The 15,609-nt window shown below is 31.1% G+C and overlaps 1 protein-coding gene across 3 annotated transcripts in view; it reads left to right on the forward strand.

The window, feature by feature from the left end:
• The window catches only part of LOC125166161 (regulating synaptic membrane exocytosis protein 1), a 286,570-nt gene that overhangs the window by 166,557 nt on the left and 104,404 nt on the right, over positions 1–15,609 (forward strand). For 2 of the 3 annotated variants that reach the window (XM_047859903.1, XM_047859907.1), the window contains 2 exons: positions 884–996; positions 4,947–4,976. In XM_047859903.1, the coding sequence (XP_047715859.1) occupies positions 884–996; positions 4,947–4,976 (143 nt within the window). Of the gene's footprint in view, positions 1–883; positions 997–4,946; positions 4,977–8,024; positions 8,113–15,609 lie in introns of those variants that run through there. The other variant, XM_047859904.1, reaches the window with a different exon arrangement.

The raw sequence follows: 15,609 nt of genomic DNA on the forward strand, positions 1-15,609 counted from the left end.
ATTTGACTGTGTTATGTCCTTCCATCTGTTTGTGGCATATTCATATATATATATATAGATAGATAGATATATTTTAATTATGTGAAATTTTTTATGAGAAATTACCTGGAGAATTAAATGTATTTTCTTTAAAAAGTATAAGAGAAATTAAAAAAAAAATTTTTTGTATGTGTTCAATAAAATCTTAAGAGTATTTTAAAGTTCTTTAGTTTAAAAAAAATTTTGAATGCCAGCAGATGGAGGTCAGCTTACTCATGTGCAGTAGTAATGTATCTGCACACTTCTCAAATTTATATTTGTAATTTTGACCATTCCACCAGTATATTTTATAACATGTACTTAAGGTTATTTTTTTTAATATCTGTCAAGATTTTTCCTATTTAAAAATAAATAACAAGTGAATGGTAATTTATAAAAGTCTACAGCTAGAACTATTCTTATCACTTACAAATAATTCTAGATATAAACATTCATTAACTTAATTGTAGCAATTTAGGCAACAGCCTTTCTTAACTAATTTATCCACAATGATAAGAGTTCAGAGGCTGTAAGTCAATATATTTGGTTCAGCACCACCAAAAATGGATCATTTAATGGAAAGCCACAATTTCATAGAAAGTTAATTCATAGAAGGGAGTCTAATTGTACTCAATTCAGAAATTCATTATGCAGAACTGTGTGTGACAGACATTATCCCTGTCTCTTTTAGTCACTTTTTATAATATTTCTTTTACACATACCATCAAAAACATTTGATTTTTTTTCCAAAAGCTGAGTTAGGAGGTTTATGTCTATTTTAATAGTAATAGGATGAAGGGAAGGTATTTGTCAGGCCCTCTTGGAATTTCACCATTTCATTCCCCCCTTTGTTCTTTGCCCACAGAATGCACAGACAAGCAAGTCCGACCCATCCTCCCCCTGCAGACACATCCTTCAGCAATCGGAGGGGCCGGCAGCTACCACAGGTGCCAGTGAGAAGCGGCAGTATAGAACAAGGTATCCAATAAAGAGAGATCATTGTCCAAAAACCTTGGATTTGAGAACCACCTCTTTTTATACTCCTTTTATTAAATGAATAGTACTTTGATTTATGTAGTTTGCAGAATCCTAAGATTTTGTTTCTTGAAATTTTATTCCCAGAACCTAACGGTAGTGGTTCATGGAATATACTCTGACATTGCTGAGTGAGTGAATGAATGAATTTTAGATTGCCAATTAAGAGAGTTAAATCAGCCCTAGAAACACCTTTTTTCAAAGAAATAAAGAAACAAAACACAATTTTTAAAATCTTAGTAAAATATGGTATTTTATGTGTGTGAGGGGGCTTATTTAAGCTTTTTAAAAAATATTTTTTAAACACTTGATCATATTGAAGTCTTTACTAGTATTTTTTAGTTTTAACTCATTTGCAATATTCTGTGTTTTTTATACAACTTTTATGAAGAATGGCTTAGAGAACACATTTTAGTGTTTTGTGTTTTTTTTTTTTTTAACAGTTCATGTTACTTACAGATTCTCTTATTTTAAGCATATACATATTGTGTTTATTTTCCTAGAAAGAGAGAGAATGGGAAAGAGAAATAGAAAAAGAGAGAAGGAAAAAGTTTTGACAGTGGAAATAAATTCCCTAAAGTATTTGGGCTAGATTATATAAATTCTAGGTTAAAATAGTCACTGTGTTTTTTCATGTGACCCAAGATCTATCCTAATTCCTCCATAGGTGAAATGATTTATCAGTATATGTTATCACATAACCAGTGTGGGATCTGTTAAGTAATTTAGTGAAATAATTTTTATTTTGGGGTTGTAATATAAATACAATGGACTCACATTTAAAACATGTATTCAAAATCTTCATCCCCATAAAATGACTAAAAGGGTAACATTTTGAATATTTTTTCAACAGTGTTGGTTGTTGCTGATATAAAACTTGTATTTCATTCTGTATTGAGGGAGCTGTGTATGTGTTTTACTTAATTGAAGTACTTTACTGAATGTATCACAGAAATGTATCACACAAGTATCACAGAAATGATCTAAGAAGATAAGTACATTGTTTCAGTGACTGTTATGGCAGAATTTATAAATAGACTACTTGGTTATAGAAAGGTTAGTGTAGATTTTAAGAAGTATTAACTTACTGATAGAGGAATGCTACTATGGTAAACTCAGGATGTGTATTATTTTTAAAGATTATACATCTCACTGATATATCATGCTTCAGTATTCAGGATTATTATAAGAGTATTCATTTAGTTACTAAGATATATATGCTGCTATGTGAAAATCTGACTTTCTTTTCTAAAATAGCAATTAATTCATTGGAATTCTCAATTCACATGTTTAACAAACTTTCTTTTCTCTTTTGGGAACATTTTGAGAAGATAATTCATAATGTTTTTATGACTCAAATTAACAACAGCCCAGATGAAAGAAACTGCTTTAAATAAAATTTGGTGTTTATATAAATTATCCATTCATGAACTCCTGTTGCACAACTAAAAGAACTACAAATTCTAGAATTTTTCTACAAACTCAGTGTTATTAGCCATAATTTGCCAAAGATCAATATCCAAAAAGTCATGTGTTCCTAAAATTCTTTGCATTTCCTCCAGTTGCTAAAACACTCTATAAGTTCAAAAGCATATAAGGGTACTGCATATAACGCATACAGTGAGGTTGTAGCTATATTATTTCTATAGAAATAAGAATTGCTTCTATGAAATAATTTGGAATGTATGCTGGATTTGTTTTTTTTTTAAAGCTTATGTTCTATTGTTAATATCAACATTATTGTTTATGATATTCATATTCACAGTTGTCTTTCAGAGAAATCATCAATTTGTAAGGATTGAATTGAGGTGGGAAGAAAGGAATGACTGAGGATGAAATTGATGGACTTATTTTGATATTTAATATCATAAATATACTAGTAAACTCTTTTTGTGATTTGAGGTTCCTGAAATTTGTGATCTCAACAGTCATATACATAAAACCTTTTAAAAATATGAGAACAAACGTGTTATTTTCTCTAAGTGTTTTTCTATAATTAAAATAGGTCAGTTTTACTTTATGATTTTATCATGTGCTCTGGGACCTTTGGTAAATGATGATAGTGTCCACCATCATCTTATCATGGATCTATTTCACACTGAACAGACATGACATCTTTGTGTGTCCCAAAATACATTTTTTAAAGTAAAATATTCGTTTGATTCATGGACTAGAAAGAATGTAGCGTATTCTATTTATGATTCGTTTCATTGTTGTTCATAGGGCTTTCATAGAATTATGGTTTTTTCTTTTGATATTATTTTTTGAAAGTTAGTTATATCTTCTATGAAGTTAATGCTGAGTGCAGTTTATTTGCAATTAAGCCTCTACTTGATTTCCTTCTCTCCAAGTTTCTTTTTTGTTGTTTTTTATTTTTGACAAAGAGTATTTTTTTTTTGGTTTTGTTTTTATTTTTGTTTTTGAAAAAAGAACTGAGGTGATGATAAGCAGTTGATTGGTAAGAGCAAATATTTCAAATGGTTTAGTTTCCTGGATAGTGATGCAACTTCTTGATGAACTTATAAAGTAATGTTATTCATATGGTTTCTGGGTACAGTTACCTACATGATTGTTTTTTGGATTCATGCCAGGATGATTAGATTGGATGCATGTTTTGTTTTATTTTCTGTAACTCAGTTTTACTACTCTGTCTTTGTAACATAGAAGCAATATGTGCTATTTAAAGGCAAACACATCCTTTGAAAAGACATTTTTACTTAATTTTTGCAAAAGTTTTTTGAAGTTTCTTTTAAAGATTAAGAATGTTAGCATACTTGCTACAGGGATTCTGATTATATTAAAGTATGCTTGGAAGAAAAGAAGAGGAATGATCACAACACAGATTTTGAGATAAATTAGTCAAAAAAGTAGCCTTACAATTAGATAACTAATGGTTTGTGATAATTGAGAGCAAAGACTTCCAAGAAATTTCTCTGGTTATATTACAGAGTTGTGTTCCAGTGTAGCCCTATGGAGAGTGAATCTGAAAGCAACATAATTGTTTGCATACAAATGTTATATGGTTTTCTGAAACCAATGAAGTGATTTTTTCGTGCTCAACTAGATGTCTTCTAAAGAAGTATTTAAAAATTATTTGTAAACTAACACTTGGTGTGCTAGTTATATTTTATGTGTTCTATTATTACATCTGCCACTTAACAGTCTAATGGTAGTCCCCTTCGGAAATATCTAGAAAAGCCATTATGTTTCAATAAATAGTGTACCAACAAGGAAGCAGATATAAAGTTTTGTAAAATGTCTTAAGAAATATCTCCAAAGAACAATTTCTGTTTGAGATATTTTAATATAATTAATTTGAGAAGGAAGAAGGGATCACTTAATTAGGATAATTTTTTTCCATGTGGAAAATGTTACTATTTTCACAGTGAAGAGAAAATGCCTACCAGCTAGTAAAAATCAGAAATCAGGTTTTCATTATTTATATAAAATTTCAAATTATCTGTACTGCTATCATTTTTGAAATGATAAAAATGTTTGTATGAATATTAAGTATGCTTTTTAATACACTTGCAGTAAAAAGTCTTAATGGATTAAAATTAGAATGCTTTAGGAAAAATTGGTGCTGAAATATTTTGCTGTTTAAAAGGCAAGAAAAATGCCATACAATATATTTTTCAACGCCAAACATTAATTTCCCAATGTTTCTGTTTTTATTTTAAATCTTTAAATTGTATTCATTCTTTCTTTGATTAATTTTAGTACCATATTTGAGAGTTCCTCATGGTTTGTCATTGTGATTTATCATATTACATTATATGTTGTGCGTTTTTATTATTCATGCCATTGTGTTGATTCACATTTCCGTGTCTAACTATAAATTTGCTGATTTCTTTCTTTTGTTTCCATCATTATGTGCATTTAATTCATTGAAGAACAAGAAAAATATAACTCTTCCACAAAAGGTAAATATTAATGTAACTTTTTAACCATTTAATATTATTCCTTTTCTTTCATAATATGTGAGTTATATAACTGTATTTATTAAAATAATGAGCAAAATTATTTAGCAAAAAGGTAGTTTTTTCCCTACAGTGTTTTGTAAGGCATTTTATGTTAAGTATTTTATATTGTGCACAGTTCACACTACAGAGGAAAATATTAAAATGAAGAGTGCTTTGTCTTAAAATTTACCTACTCTGACCATTCCTTTGGAAAAATAACACATTTTTAAAATATTTTTGTTTTGTTTGTTTCCATTCCCCTGCTCTCATGTAAAGGGTTTAATTCTTACTTTCTGTTCAGGGTAATGTCTCCAGTAAAGGAATAGAAAATCCCTGGATTTTCCCTTTTAATAGCACTAATATTGTAGAATGTTTGGTCCCCACTGCAATCATGCATCTAGGAAATGGATGCTTAAATGTTACTTCTCTTGGCCCACTTAGACTGCTTTGTTGGCACATTGGTAACCTCCAACCTTATCTTTTGGATCACAGTTGAGTTTTGGTCTTCAGACTTGAGTTTCAAGCAGACATATACCTTGACCTGCTCTCATGTGCTGCTAATACTATTTCCTATTCAGTATTACTGTTGACCTAATAATTAAGTATTTGAATATGAGTTTTTAGCTTAATGAAATAATATTATTAATAATAGTTAAAAATTAAATAATACTGTATAGTGTAATAAAAGTACATTTACTCAGTATTGTGGATTAATGATTGAATTAATTTGGTGGACATAGTAAGCCTAAAAATTAGTCCTGAGAGTAGCATCATCCCTACTTTATGAATGATAAAACTCAGATTATGAGAGATTAAGAGACTGACACTGCTGATGAATAGTAGACTATAAGCCCAGGTCTCTTACTTTTGACCTCCTTCCACTATACTTTAGTATATCCTGTTTTAATAAGCACAAATCCCAACTACATTATCCCTAAATCCTAGTATATTCAGGTATTGTTATATATCTCAGTATTACAGAGTGAAAATGGGAGATAATATTCAATTACTTATTTAATTTGAATTTTTAAAAATATGTCTATATTCTGGTAAATGCATATTCTGGCAGACACTATACTAGGCAATAAGTACATATTAAGAAAAAATAAAATATTATTCAGTAAGATCCAAGATGTCTACATCCCTAGATTTTGCATAGATTGCTAGCCTTCCTGAATTTTTAATTCAGGTATCAGAAATATAACTCTAAATTCAGTGGTATAAAAATGGCCAATACATTTGTACTTTAGTTCAGAAGAATTTACTTGGATTTGCATGGTAAGTTTTAGTTGATAAAGATATTAAAATTCTATATTAGAAATGGGCCATGACCTAATTAATTCAGCCAAAAGAAGAAAAAAAGGTAATAATTGTTTAGAGAGATCTTCCATATGTATTATTACTACCCAAAAGCTATAATTAATCAAAACAAAATTCCTAAGATGTGCAACCTAAAGTCTCTGTGAAGTATGCACATTTACAGGCTCCCTGCAGAGTGTGACAGATTGTGACATTTTTACAAGGTCATTGTGTTCTGGCTGAGATGTGTCATCACTCTGCCCAGTTTTCTTTGCACACAGGACATGGATATGCTTCACAGAATGGAACCACACATGACTGAAAATAGCCAACGAGGTACCTCCCAAAATGCATGCAGGCAGGGCAGAGAGCCCAGGGGATGCTGCATCTCTCTCCTGGTATCGAAGGGAGTATTGCTTAGTCACAGACAGTGTTCAAAGCCCAGAACAAATAGAAGCATATTCAGGAAATCTCTTTAAATAAAGTCAGACTTTAGGCTCACATACCCCATAAAAAAGAAACAGTTTTGTTTTGCATAGAAACTCTGTTGCTATGAGCTGATCTTTTCTGGGATCGATCGTATTGGAGAATTAAGATGTTTTGAGTCCTCACATGGGACAAGCCATGCCTAGGTGACCATGTAGGTGAAGGGGCTCCTCATGAGAGTTTGCTTTTAATGAGTTGTAGACGAACTTGTAGGGACAGCTAATGGTCCCAGTTTGTGGAGGACTGAGATGCAAAATTTCCAGTGCTTAAACTGGGACAGTTGCAGGCATAGGGGGGTGGCTGGTCACTCTAACTGCAGGGGAGTTATATATACTGCAGGTATATAACTTTTCAGCATATGTTTGTAAAGCACATAAAAAGAGGCGTTAAATACTATTAGCATTTTTAATGTTAGATAAAATTTATTGAGCACTTACTCTATGTGAATGACTTGGCCAAGAGCGCTACCTGAGGGATAACTATCCATATCTTCATTTTCCAACTGAGAAAACTCATGCTTAGGAAGGTTAAAAATCTGGCCCTTTATCAGTCATTTATTTGGTAAGTGGTAGAACAGGAGGTGGGCCTGAGACTCTCACTCCAAAGACCTTGTTCTTAACTGCTCTGCTCTACCGGCTCTTCAGCGTTCAGACAGCATTTACTGAGTACCTACCTTGCACGCAGTACCACATGATTATGGTAACAACACATGTACAGCCATAAGGGAGGTATTATTACCCATTTATTTCATGTAGAGTCAAGGGGTTAAGTGAAATGCCTAAGGTGACAAAGCTTCTGGACAGCAGAACCAGATTTTCAGTCCACAGCCTATGTTCTGTCCAGGGTTCCATGTTGCTGTGACATCTACCACTTACAACACCAGAATCTTGGAGAGGCCCAGTTAGGGGTTCCAGCACCCCCTAAAGAGCCATTTTTTTACCACTGAACTAAATCTCCTAATACCTGGCTTGCCCTCAAGTTACTAATTTGAGAAAATAAAACCAGTGCATTTGAGTAAAGATAACACATTCTCGGGGTTGAAAAGTTAACTTGAGAAAATATAAATATTCATACTACATTATTTATCTTTTACTTCCCTCTTTTATGTTGAAAGCTGAGAAACCATATCATTTTAGACTTCACAAACTGCTTTATAGGCATATTTTAAATTATTCATTCTAAAAGTAAGCCAATTTTTCCCTCTCTGCTACATTTCTTGGACAGTTTTAAAGAGCCCATGAATGTAGTTTGGGGGCATCGCAATAATGATATAAGAAGATCAAAACAGAACCAGAAATTAAATGACATCAAGGTGAGAAAAAATGTTACTATCATAATAAATTTCTAACTTATATGACTTTGGATAGTATTTCTTAAGCGCATTAACTTTTTGGGTTTTGTAAGCAATTTTGAATCATAACAAAACACATCATATTCTCTTTTATACAAATAAGAATTTTCCTTATTATAAAAAATGTAATTTACACACATGGAGAATGAGCAGCAATTAGAGTTCAAGTTATTAAATGATTTGAAGAGGGGCAGAGAGTAAATGGCATTTGTTGCTTTTTGTTTTCCAGTTTCACTAATAAGATATATAATAATTATTGCAATCAGGTCATAGAGGCTATTAAAGGATTATCTCTAGTCAACTGTATTTTAAAGTACAAGGTTTCTATTAAAAAAATGCTCCAATCAGTTACCTATAATTTCCTTCCTTAAATGTTGACAAGAACAGTTGGAATGCTAACTTATGCAAAAAAAAAAAAAAAAAAAAAACTTGTAATTTTTCTGGAACTCTTAGGCATTAACCTTAATTAGATACAATTCATATAAAAAAAGTGGAAAACATTATTTTAATAATCTTCTGTGACCTTAGCTATTGTATAGATGATACTTGCACATTAAGAGTATACTATGGTTGTAAAATGGTAGGAAAAAATCATGTAACTTCATTTTTGCTAAAACAAGTAAATTAATTTGTGTATTCTTCAGAAGCAGCATTATTTTAACTGTCACTAAGTAAAAAAGGATTTCAGTTTTATTTACATTTTATTAGATGCATATTTGGCCAGGTGATTTCATTTCCTCTTATTGTATCATGTTGTGATTTCGAAGATTTAAGTTTCTTTATCTTCCAGGGCTTTGCTTTTCTTGAACACTTAACGAATATTTATGAATGACTGTTCATATTAGTAAAAGTGTCTATCCATTTCTTTTTTTTGCCACAAATCCATAAATATAGTTGTCATTCTAGCCTTCTCTTTAAACTTTAGAGAGTGAAGCAGTTCATGTGAAACAGTTTAGAACTCTTGGGGGTTTTTCCCTAAGTTTATTTATTTATTTATGAGAGAGAAAGAGAGAGAGAGAGAGAGAGGCACAGAATCTGAAGCAAGCTCCAGACTCTGAGCTGTCAGCATATAGCCCGATGTGGGGCTCAAACTCACAAACTGCGAGATCGGGACCTGAGCCGAAATCAGAGGCTTAACTGACTGAGCCACCCAAGCATCCCAGAACTCTTGGTTTTAACCTTATTTTCCCATTCTGCTGATTCATATGTGGTTATTTATAATAGTATATAGACTTTTAAAACTTCAGAGTATTTAACACATCAACTAAGGCTCAGCTTGCAATATATGCCTCATTGTGGGAGAACATCATTATTACCCCTTTCTTCCTGGAATTTGTGGGGAAAGTGCAGAGGAAGACTAAAAGGCAGACAGAGGTCTAGCCATGCATAAGCTCTTTGATTTTTTTAACAACATATATTTCCCTTAGTGTATTTTTAACAAGTTTTAAAATTGGTAAATATTTTTTACAAAAGAAAGGGAAGAGATTGTCAAAAAATTGATACTGAATTTAGTAGTTATGCCACATCAAACCTTTCAAGATAGATACTGCTGCCGTCAGTGTAATTGAAGTGTAATTGCTGTCAGTGTAATGAAAACTATGGATAAATATATTGAAGATCATTTGGAATAAGCAACATGGCCCCTCGAGGAATGATTTTGTTATTTCCCCAGAGAAGCCTTACCTACCTGGGCTGCTTTTCATGAAGACTGTATTCTAAGAAGTGTCTCATAAGGAAAATAATGTTCCCTCTCAGAAGAGAAAAACATTTAAAAAGCCTTTTATTCCTGTGAAACATAAAAGAACAAGGTAAAATGGCAGATTCTTTCATCAGGAGCCTGACTTTCTTACCTGTCAGGTGTTGGACTAGTATTTTCAGTGTTACTCTTGTGCTTGACAATTTTGACACTGAAAGTGATGTCTGGGATTGGAAATCCTGAGCTTTGTTTTTGACAGTTTGGTGAAAATCAGCATGCTATAAGTGATGGTATGTGGCTTTGGCTGCAGTGAGATTTGAGTGATTATATATACAAATTACCTATTTTGCCTATGCCGATACTGCCTTTCAGTGATATACCAAAACAAAGGTTATTTTCTTTAAAAGCCTTTAAAGGCAATGTGTTTTCATTTAACATGTTATTTACTTGTTGTGTTTAATGTTTCCCATGCTGGACAGATGTTATCTTGTATTTTTATTGTTCCGACTAGCATAGCACAATCCTTCATATTTAAGAGAAGCATACAATAGCACAAGGAGGACCATTTGACACATTTCTACCCTTGCAAATTGAAATGCACTTTATTCTGAGAAAGTGACCCAGAATTTGGGCCTTTCTGTGTAGTCAAAATAGTCTAGACATTAAATCTTCATGTACATCTACTGTATATGTGTGTGGAAGGTAGAGGACATATTAGTATTACATCAGAGTTGCTTACTACATTTGTATGACTCCACAAATAGATGAACATGCAAGGAATACTTTTTAATTGAGAAGAAACCATAATAATATATAATAATGTAAAATACACTGGTGATTTTTTCCCCTTAACATCTATATTTGTAGCAAGGTGACAAATTTTAAAATGCTGGAAATTAGGTACTAGAGCAAGTGAGAAAGTCATTATTGTAGTTTTCCATTTTTTGAAAATGGAAAAATTACCTTGCTAATACCCTATTGAAGTAATACAAAATCATAAACCACAATAGCTGGAGGTTACACTGAGTAGTCTTAATCATTTTGTAAATAACAACTGCATAGTGAAGAAATGTCTCAGGAATTGATCAAGGCAACACTGACGAACCAATGAATGGTAATGGGTCTAAGATTATAATCTATGCCTAGTCATTCCCCATCCTTGGGATTTACCGTTTTGCCACATTGCTTCCAAATGTATGGAGAATGTTTATACATATTAACAATGTGTGCTCTACTAAAGCTTAAAAAACTGTTAGTAGAGATTAGTATTACATTTTTAAAATTTTCAGATATCAACCCATCTTTCTATTCAGGCTGTGGATAGTTTATAATGTTACAAAATCAATTAGCTAAATATTTGTCATCTTTTATTACTTTATAGTCTCCATGTTTCATATTATATTGTTTCTTATGTTTGAGTTCCTACTATCAGTGATTTTTTTAAATGCTTCAGAAAAGAAATTTTTTTCAATATTGCCAATAACTGAGACATTGTAGGTGTTTCATTTATTTATTTCTTTCTGCCTGACAAATTCCAGATATGCGGTCATTTATCATTGCTTTCTCTGAGACATCGGAGCAAAGATGGGACTCCATTATCACTGAAGACTCATTGTACTACTAAATAGCAGTGAAGCAGAGGCATTAATTTTTCTGTTCACAAAGTGTGATAACACATTGTAGTTGACTTGACAAGCTTAGTTATCCTATCCAAATATGATCCTGTGTCACCACTGACAGATGTACTAGCTCACCTTGTTACAAAGTAAAATAATCAATAATATTTTTACTTTAATATATTTACCAATATAGAAATTTTTATTCCTGTTCTCTTTTACACTTTTGTTTCACTTGGAATACCCAAAAGTATTTGAAGGCTTAACAACATGTTGTATGGATTTTCTTTTTTGCCTGTAAACACAAATATTTGAAATTCCAAATTCATGTTAATTTGTAGATGCATAGGAAGAAATGAAGATTCAGAGCAAATTTATCTTTGTATAATTGTAAATTTATGAATATTTTTAATATATCTAAGAAAGTATAATGATTACATTATAATTATCTTAAATTACACTTAACTCTAATATTTAAAATATTTTTAAGCAAATCACAAATGTCCAGTAAGTCAAAGGAGTTTCCCAGAAAAATCACATTCTTTTTAGTGGAGGTGATACTATATACATATGTATGCACTATATATATATATATAGCTTTCAGTGATGGGTTAAGGAAGATTTATTAAAGATTCTTAAGCTTTTTATTTTTTTATTTTTTAAGTCACAGGCCTTATCTTAAATAGTCTTACAAAGAGATAAAATTGGAAGAAATTCATGCAGGCACGAACACAGTATTTGCAAATGATTTCAGCTTATTTGTACTTTCATCAAAGATTATCCATACCATTAAACTAAGAATATATCACAAAATTTGGAAAATGAAAAGGGAGCAATTATTTTACTCTGACTTCTTAATAGTATCTAATATTTTCCACTAGAAAATTGTAATAAATTATAGACTTTAAAATCATATTTACTGTTCTCATCTTTCATACTCTAATAAGAGTCCCTGTTGAGCTTAGAAGAAATGATTTCACAAGTATGATTTTAAATTAACCTGTAAAAAAGTTCTGGTTTTATACTTTCTTAATTGTAATGTTGAGTCCATATTTGATATATAGACATTCACTTGATAAAAATTCCAGAGTTTAAAAATAACTGAAAGTAAAGTGGACCTAAGAAAAAGATTTAAGTTCAATAAATATTTTTTAAGTAAGTTAGTATCTGCTTGTTTAAAAAACACAATTCAACATCAAACACAGCATTCAGCTTTTAGAAAGCATAGTGAATAATTCCAACTTAAAGAACTTTTGTATAAAATTATAGTGTTAATTGCACCTTAGAGGTAGAGAAGAATTGTTTATTACTGTCACTCTATCTGCAATTCTAGCTGAAAACAGTGTCTAACAAACATCCTTTTTTGACTATATTGTATCTAATGACTATATGTTCATTAAAAGATTAAATGCAATTGCATGATAATTACATTTGTTGTATAAAATGAGAGGGTATTTTTTTAACTCTCTAGTATGTGACAGTTTTGAAATTAAAAAAAAAAATTAAAACCCAGAAGTCCTCCAATTTTTAAATTCTTTTTATAAAGAACGAGCAACTGGCATTTTAATGATTTTGTTAGTTTACAATGCTGCCAATATTCAGGATACTCCTAAATGTGAATTTGATGCTAGGATTTTGGGGAAAATTGGAAGATATTTCATATTTTAATTTTGCTATTGGCATTAAAAGTCAATACAAAAATTTTAAATGGTGATTAGTAATCATTCTTTTCAAAGTAAGATATTTGAGCTCTATGGGCTGTGGCTCATTTTCCTTACATTGGGATACTCAACAGGTAATCATATTCCAAGGATGCAATTTAGTTTTATCATTGCTAAGTATCTGTTATTTTGTATAAATCATGTACATTAATAATCATGTCATCTGGTTCAAATTTGTGATAAATATTTTAATTCATATATTTGTTTTTACTATTTAGATAGACACACCAATAATTCAGAAATAATGTCATTTCATTTCAAAATAGATTGTTTAAAAATAAAATGCAAGTAAGCAAACTCTGTAAAAAGTGTAAAGAACTTGTATAAAGTTATTTCAGAATACGCACTAATGTACAAACCATAAGGAAATAATGAGAACTACTTAAAAATGTAAATTTTATGGAATTACCTGATCTTTTGATTATGAGTAAGTAAATGATAAGCTATTTGCGTTTTGCTTCTGTTCTTGAAATCTGAGAGCAAGCAGTGAGGACAGCATGGCAACTATTTTTTTGCTGGCTAGTCAAGGGAGTCTACTTGTGGTTTTGAGTCAGATTTTGGGCATTTTCTTTCTTCAACAGATTAAAAGATGTCAACTTTCACTCCTTTAAGAATAAAAATAGTTTATTAATCATTTTTAGAAGGTCAAAGTGAAGTCATTTAAAACCATTTTAGGATTTATTTTATTTAGGCTACCCCTCTCTCCTTATGATTTCGTTTTCAGTTTTTCAAAATAAAGATTTAAATGCAGCCATGTCATATTTAGAGACATGAGGTGTTGTTCTGGCAGACTAAAATCATCAGAACTGTTTCAGATTGCTTCAGGCCAGTAGTTCTTGAGAAATCATCTTTTCAGTGTCAAGTTACTGTCTTCCCTAGGAATTTCATGATACTAAAAGTGAAGGTCACAAAGCTACGGGCTAATCAATGTGAAAAATTTCTTAAAATTAGTATGATTTATGGAGAATATGGAGCTAATACCATTTAAATTTGCTTTTATCACAAAGATGGCTTTGAGTTACTTCCAGTTTTAAGTGTAGAGTATAACTGATTACATACAGTTCATTTAACTTCCTTGAAATTCAAAGCAAATGACTGAGCAAGGGTCCAGAGGCACCCACAAAATAGGCAGAAGGCAGAGAACAGATAATTGTGCATTTTCTTGTATTGCCTATGGCTTTCTGCAAATATAACTCATATTTCTCAATAGCTTTTTCTCATTTTCTAATTAATCTCAAGTAGCCTTTTACTTTCTAGTACTTGTTATGACTCCTTTAATACTGTCAAGTATACATTTCTGAACTACTTCTCTCAAGATCTCCATAGAGCCATCTTTTAATCATACAGTTATCATTTCCTGTCAACATTTCCAAAGCAAGGTGTGCATCATTGCTTAATTCACAAAACTGTGATGTTAGGGATTGATACTGTCTATCTCATTTACTGAATTTAAGCAAAGCTAAACATCTAATAATTTTATGCTAAAAATATAATTAAAATATTTATCCACACATTTCAAACTATGTATTTGTCTCTTGTGCTGTTAGTTTCTACACACAATAAAAGCTACATATTTATATAATCTTTATAATTGGTGTCAGTATCTTTTATGAAGGATGATAGACCTTTAATCATTGCAGTGGTAAAATTTGCCAACAAGTATCTTTATAAATTCTTTGTAAGAGATGAAATCATCAGCCAAGTTAAGTCACATATATCAACATTTATACTATCCTTTAAGTCATTGGGCCCTCTTGGCAGAAACCCCAATACTTTAATCACATACAAATAGGTATTTTTCCATATACACACACACACACACACATATATATATATACACATATATATATACACACACACACACATATATATATACACATATAAATGTATATATATATACATAACTTAAAAATAAATCTTAGCACTGGTTGCAGAGGTTGAATAGTCCAGGAAATTGTCAAAAGATAAGTTGTAAAAAATAAAAATAGGTCTCACACAATACAGGTGTATGTTTTGAAGAGTTGATTCTGCACACTTGGCTCTTTTTTCCCCTTAATTTGTAAAAATGTATTAATTAATGGCATGCTCTTGAAGCTAAGCTGCTTCTGATGGATTCTGACTTAAAATAACTTGTACTTTATTGAAAGCTATAATTTTCCCATCTAAACAGTCACACTTGCTACTCAGGAGATTAATAAAGACTTAAATGTAATGCAGTTCTTCACAAATTATAACTTAAATAGCTAAACATTTTATGTCACTTTTTCAAAGCATAGGAATTTCATCTATGTGGTCAGAGCCACCAGAAATAGAAATCTAATCTTTACTCTTAGTCCTTTTTTAAGACTGGAAATATTCATGAAATGCTACAGGTAGAAATTAATGATTTAATAAGAGTGCCTCAGCAAACCAGGTGCTTACCAAT

This window comes from Prionailurus viverrinus, chromosome B2 (assembly GCF_022837055.1).
Source record: "Prionailurus viverrinus isolate Anna chromosome B2, UM_Priviv_1.0, whole genome shotgun sequence".
In the NCBI taxonomy this organism is placed as follows: domain Eukaryota; kingdom Metazoa; phylum Chordata; class Mammalia; order Carnivora; family Felidae; genus Prionailurus; species Prionailurus viverrinus.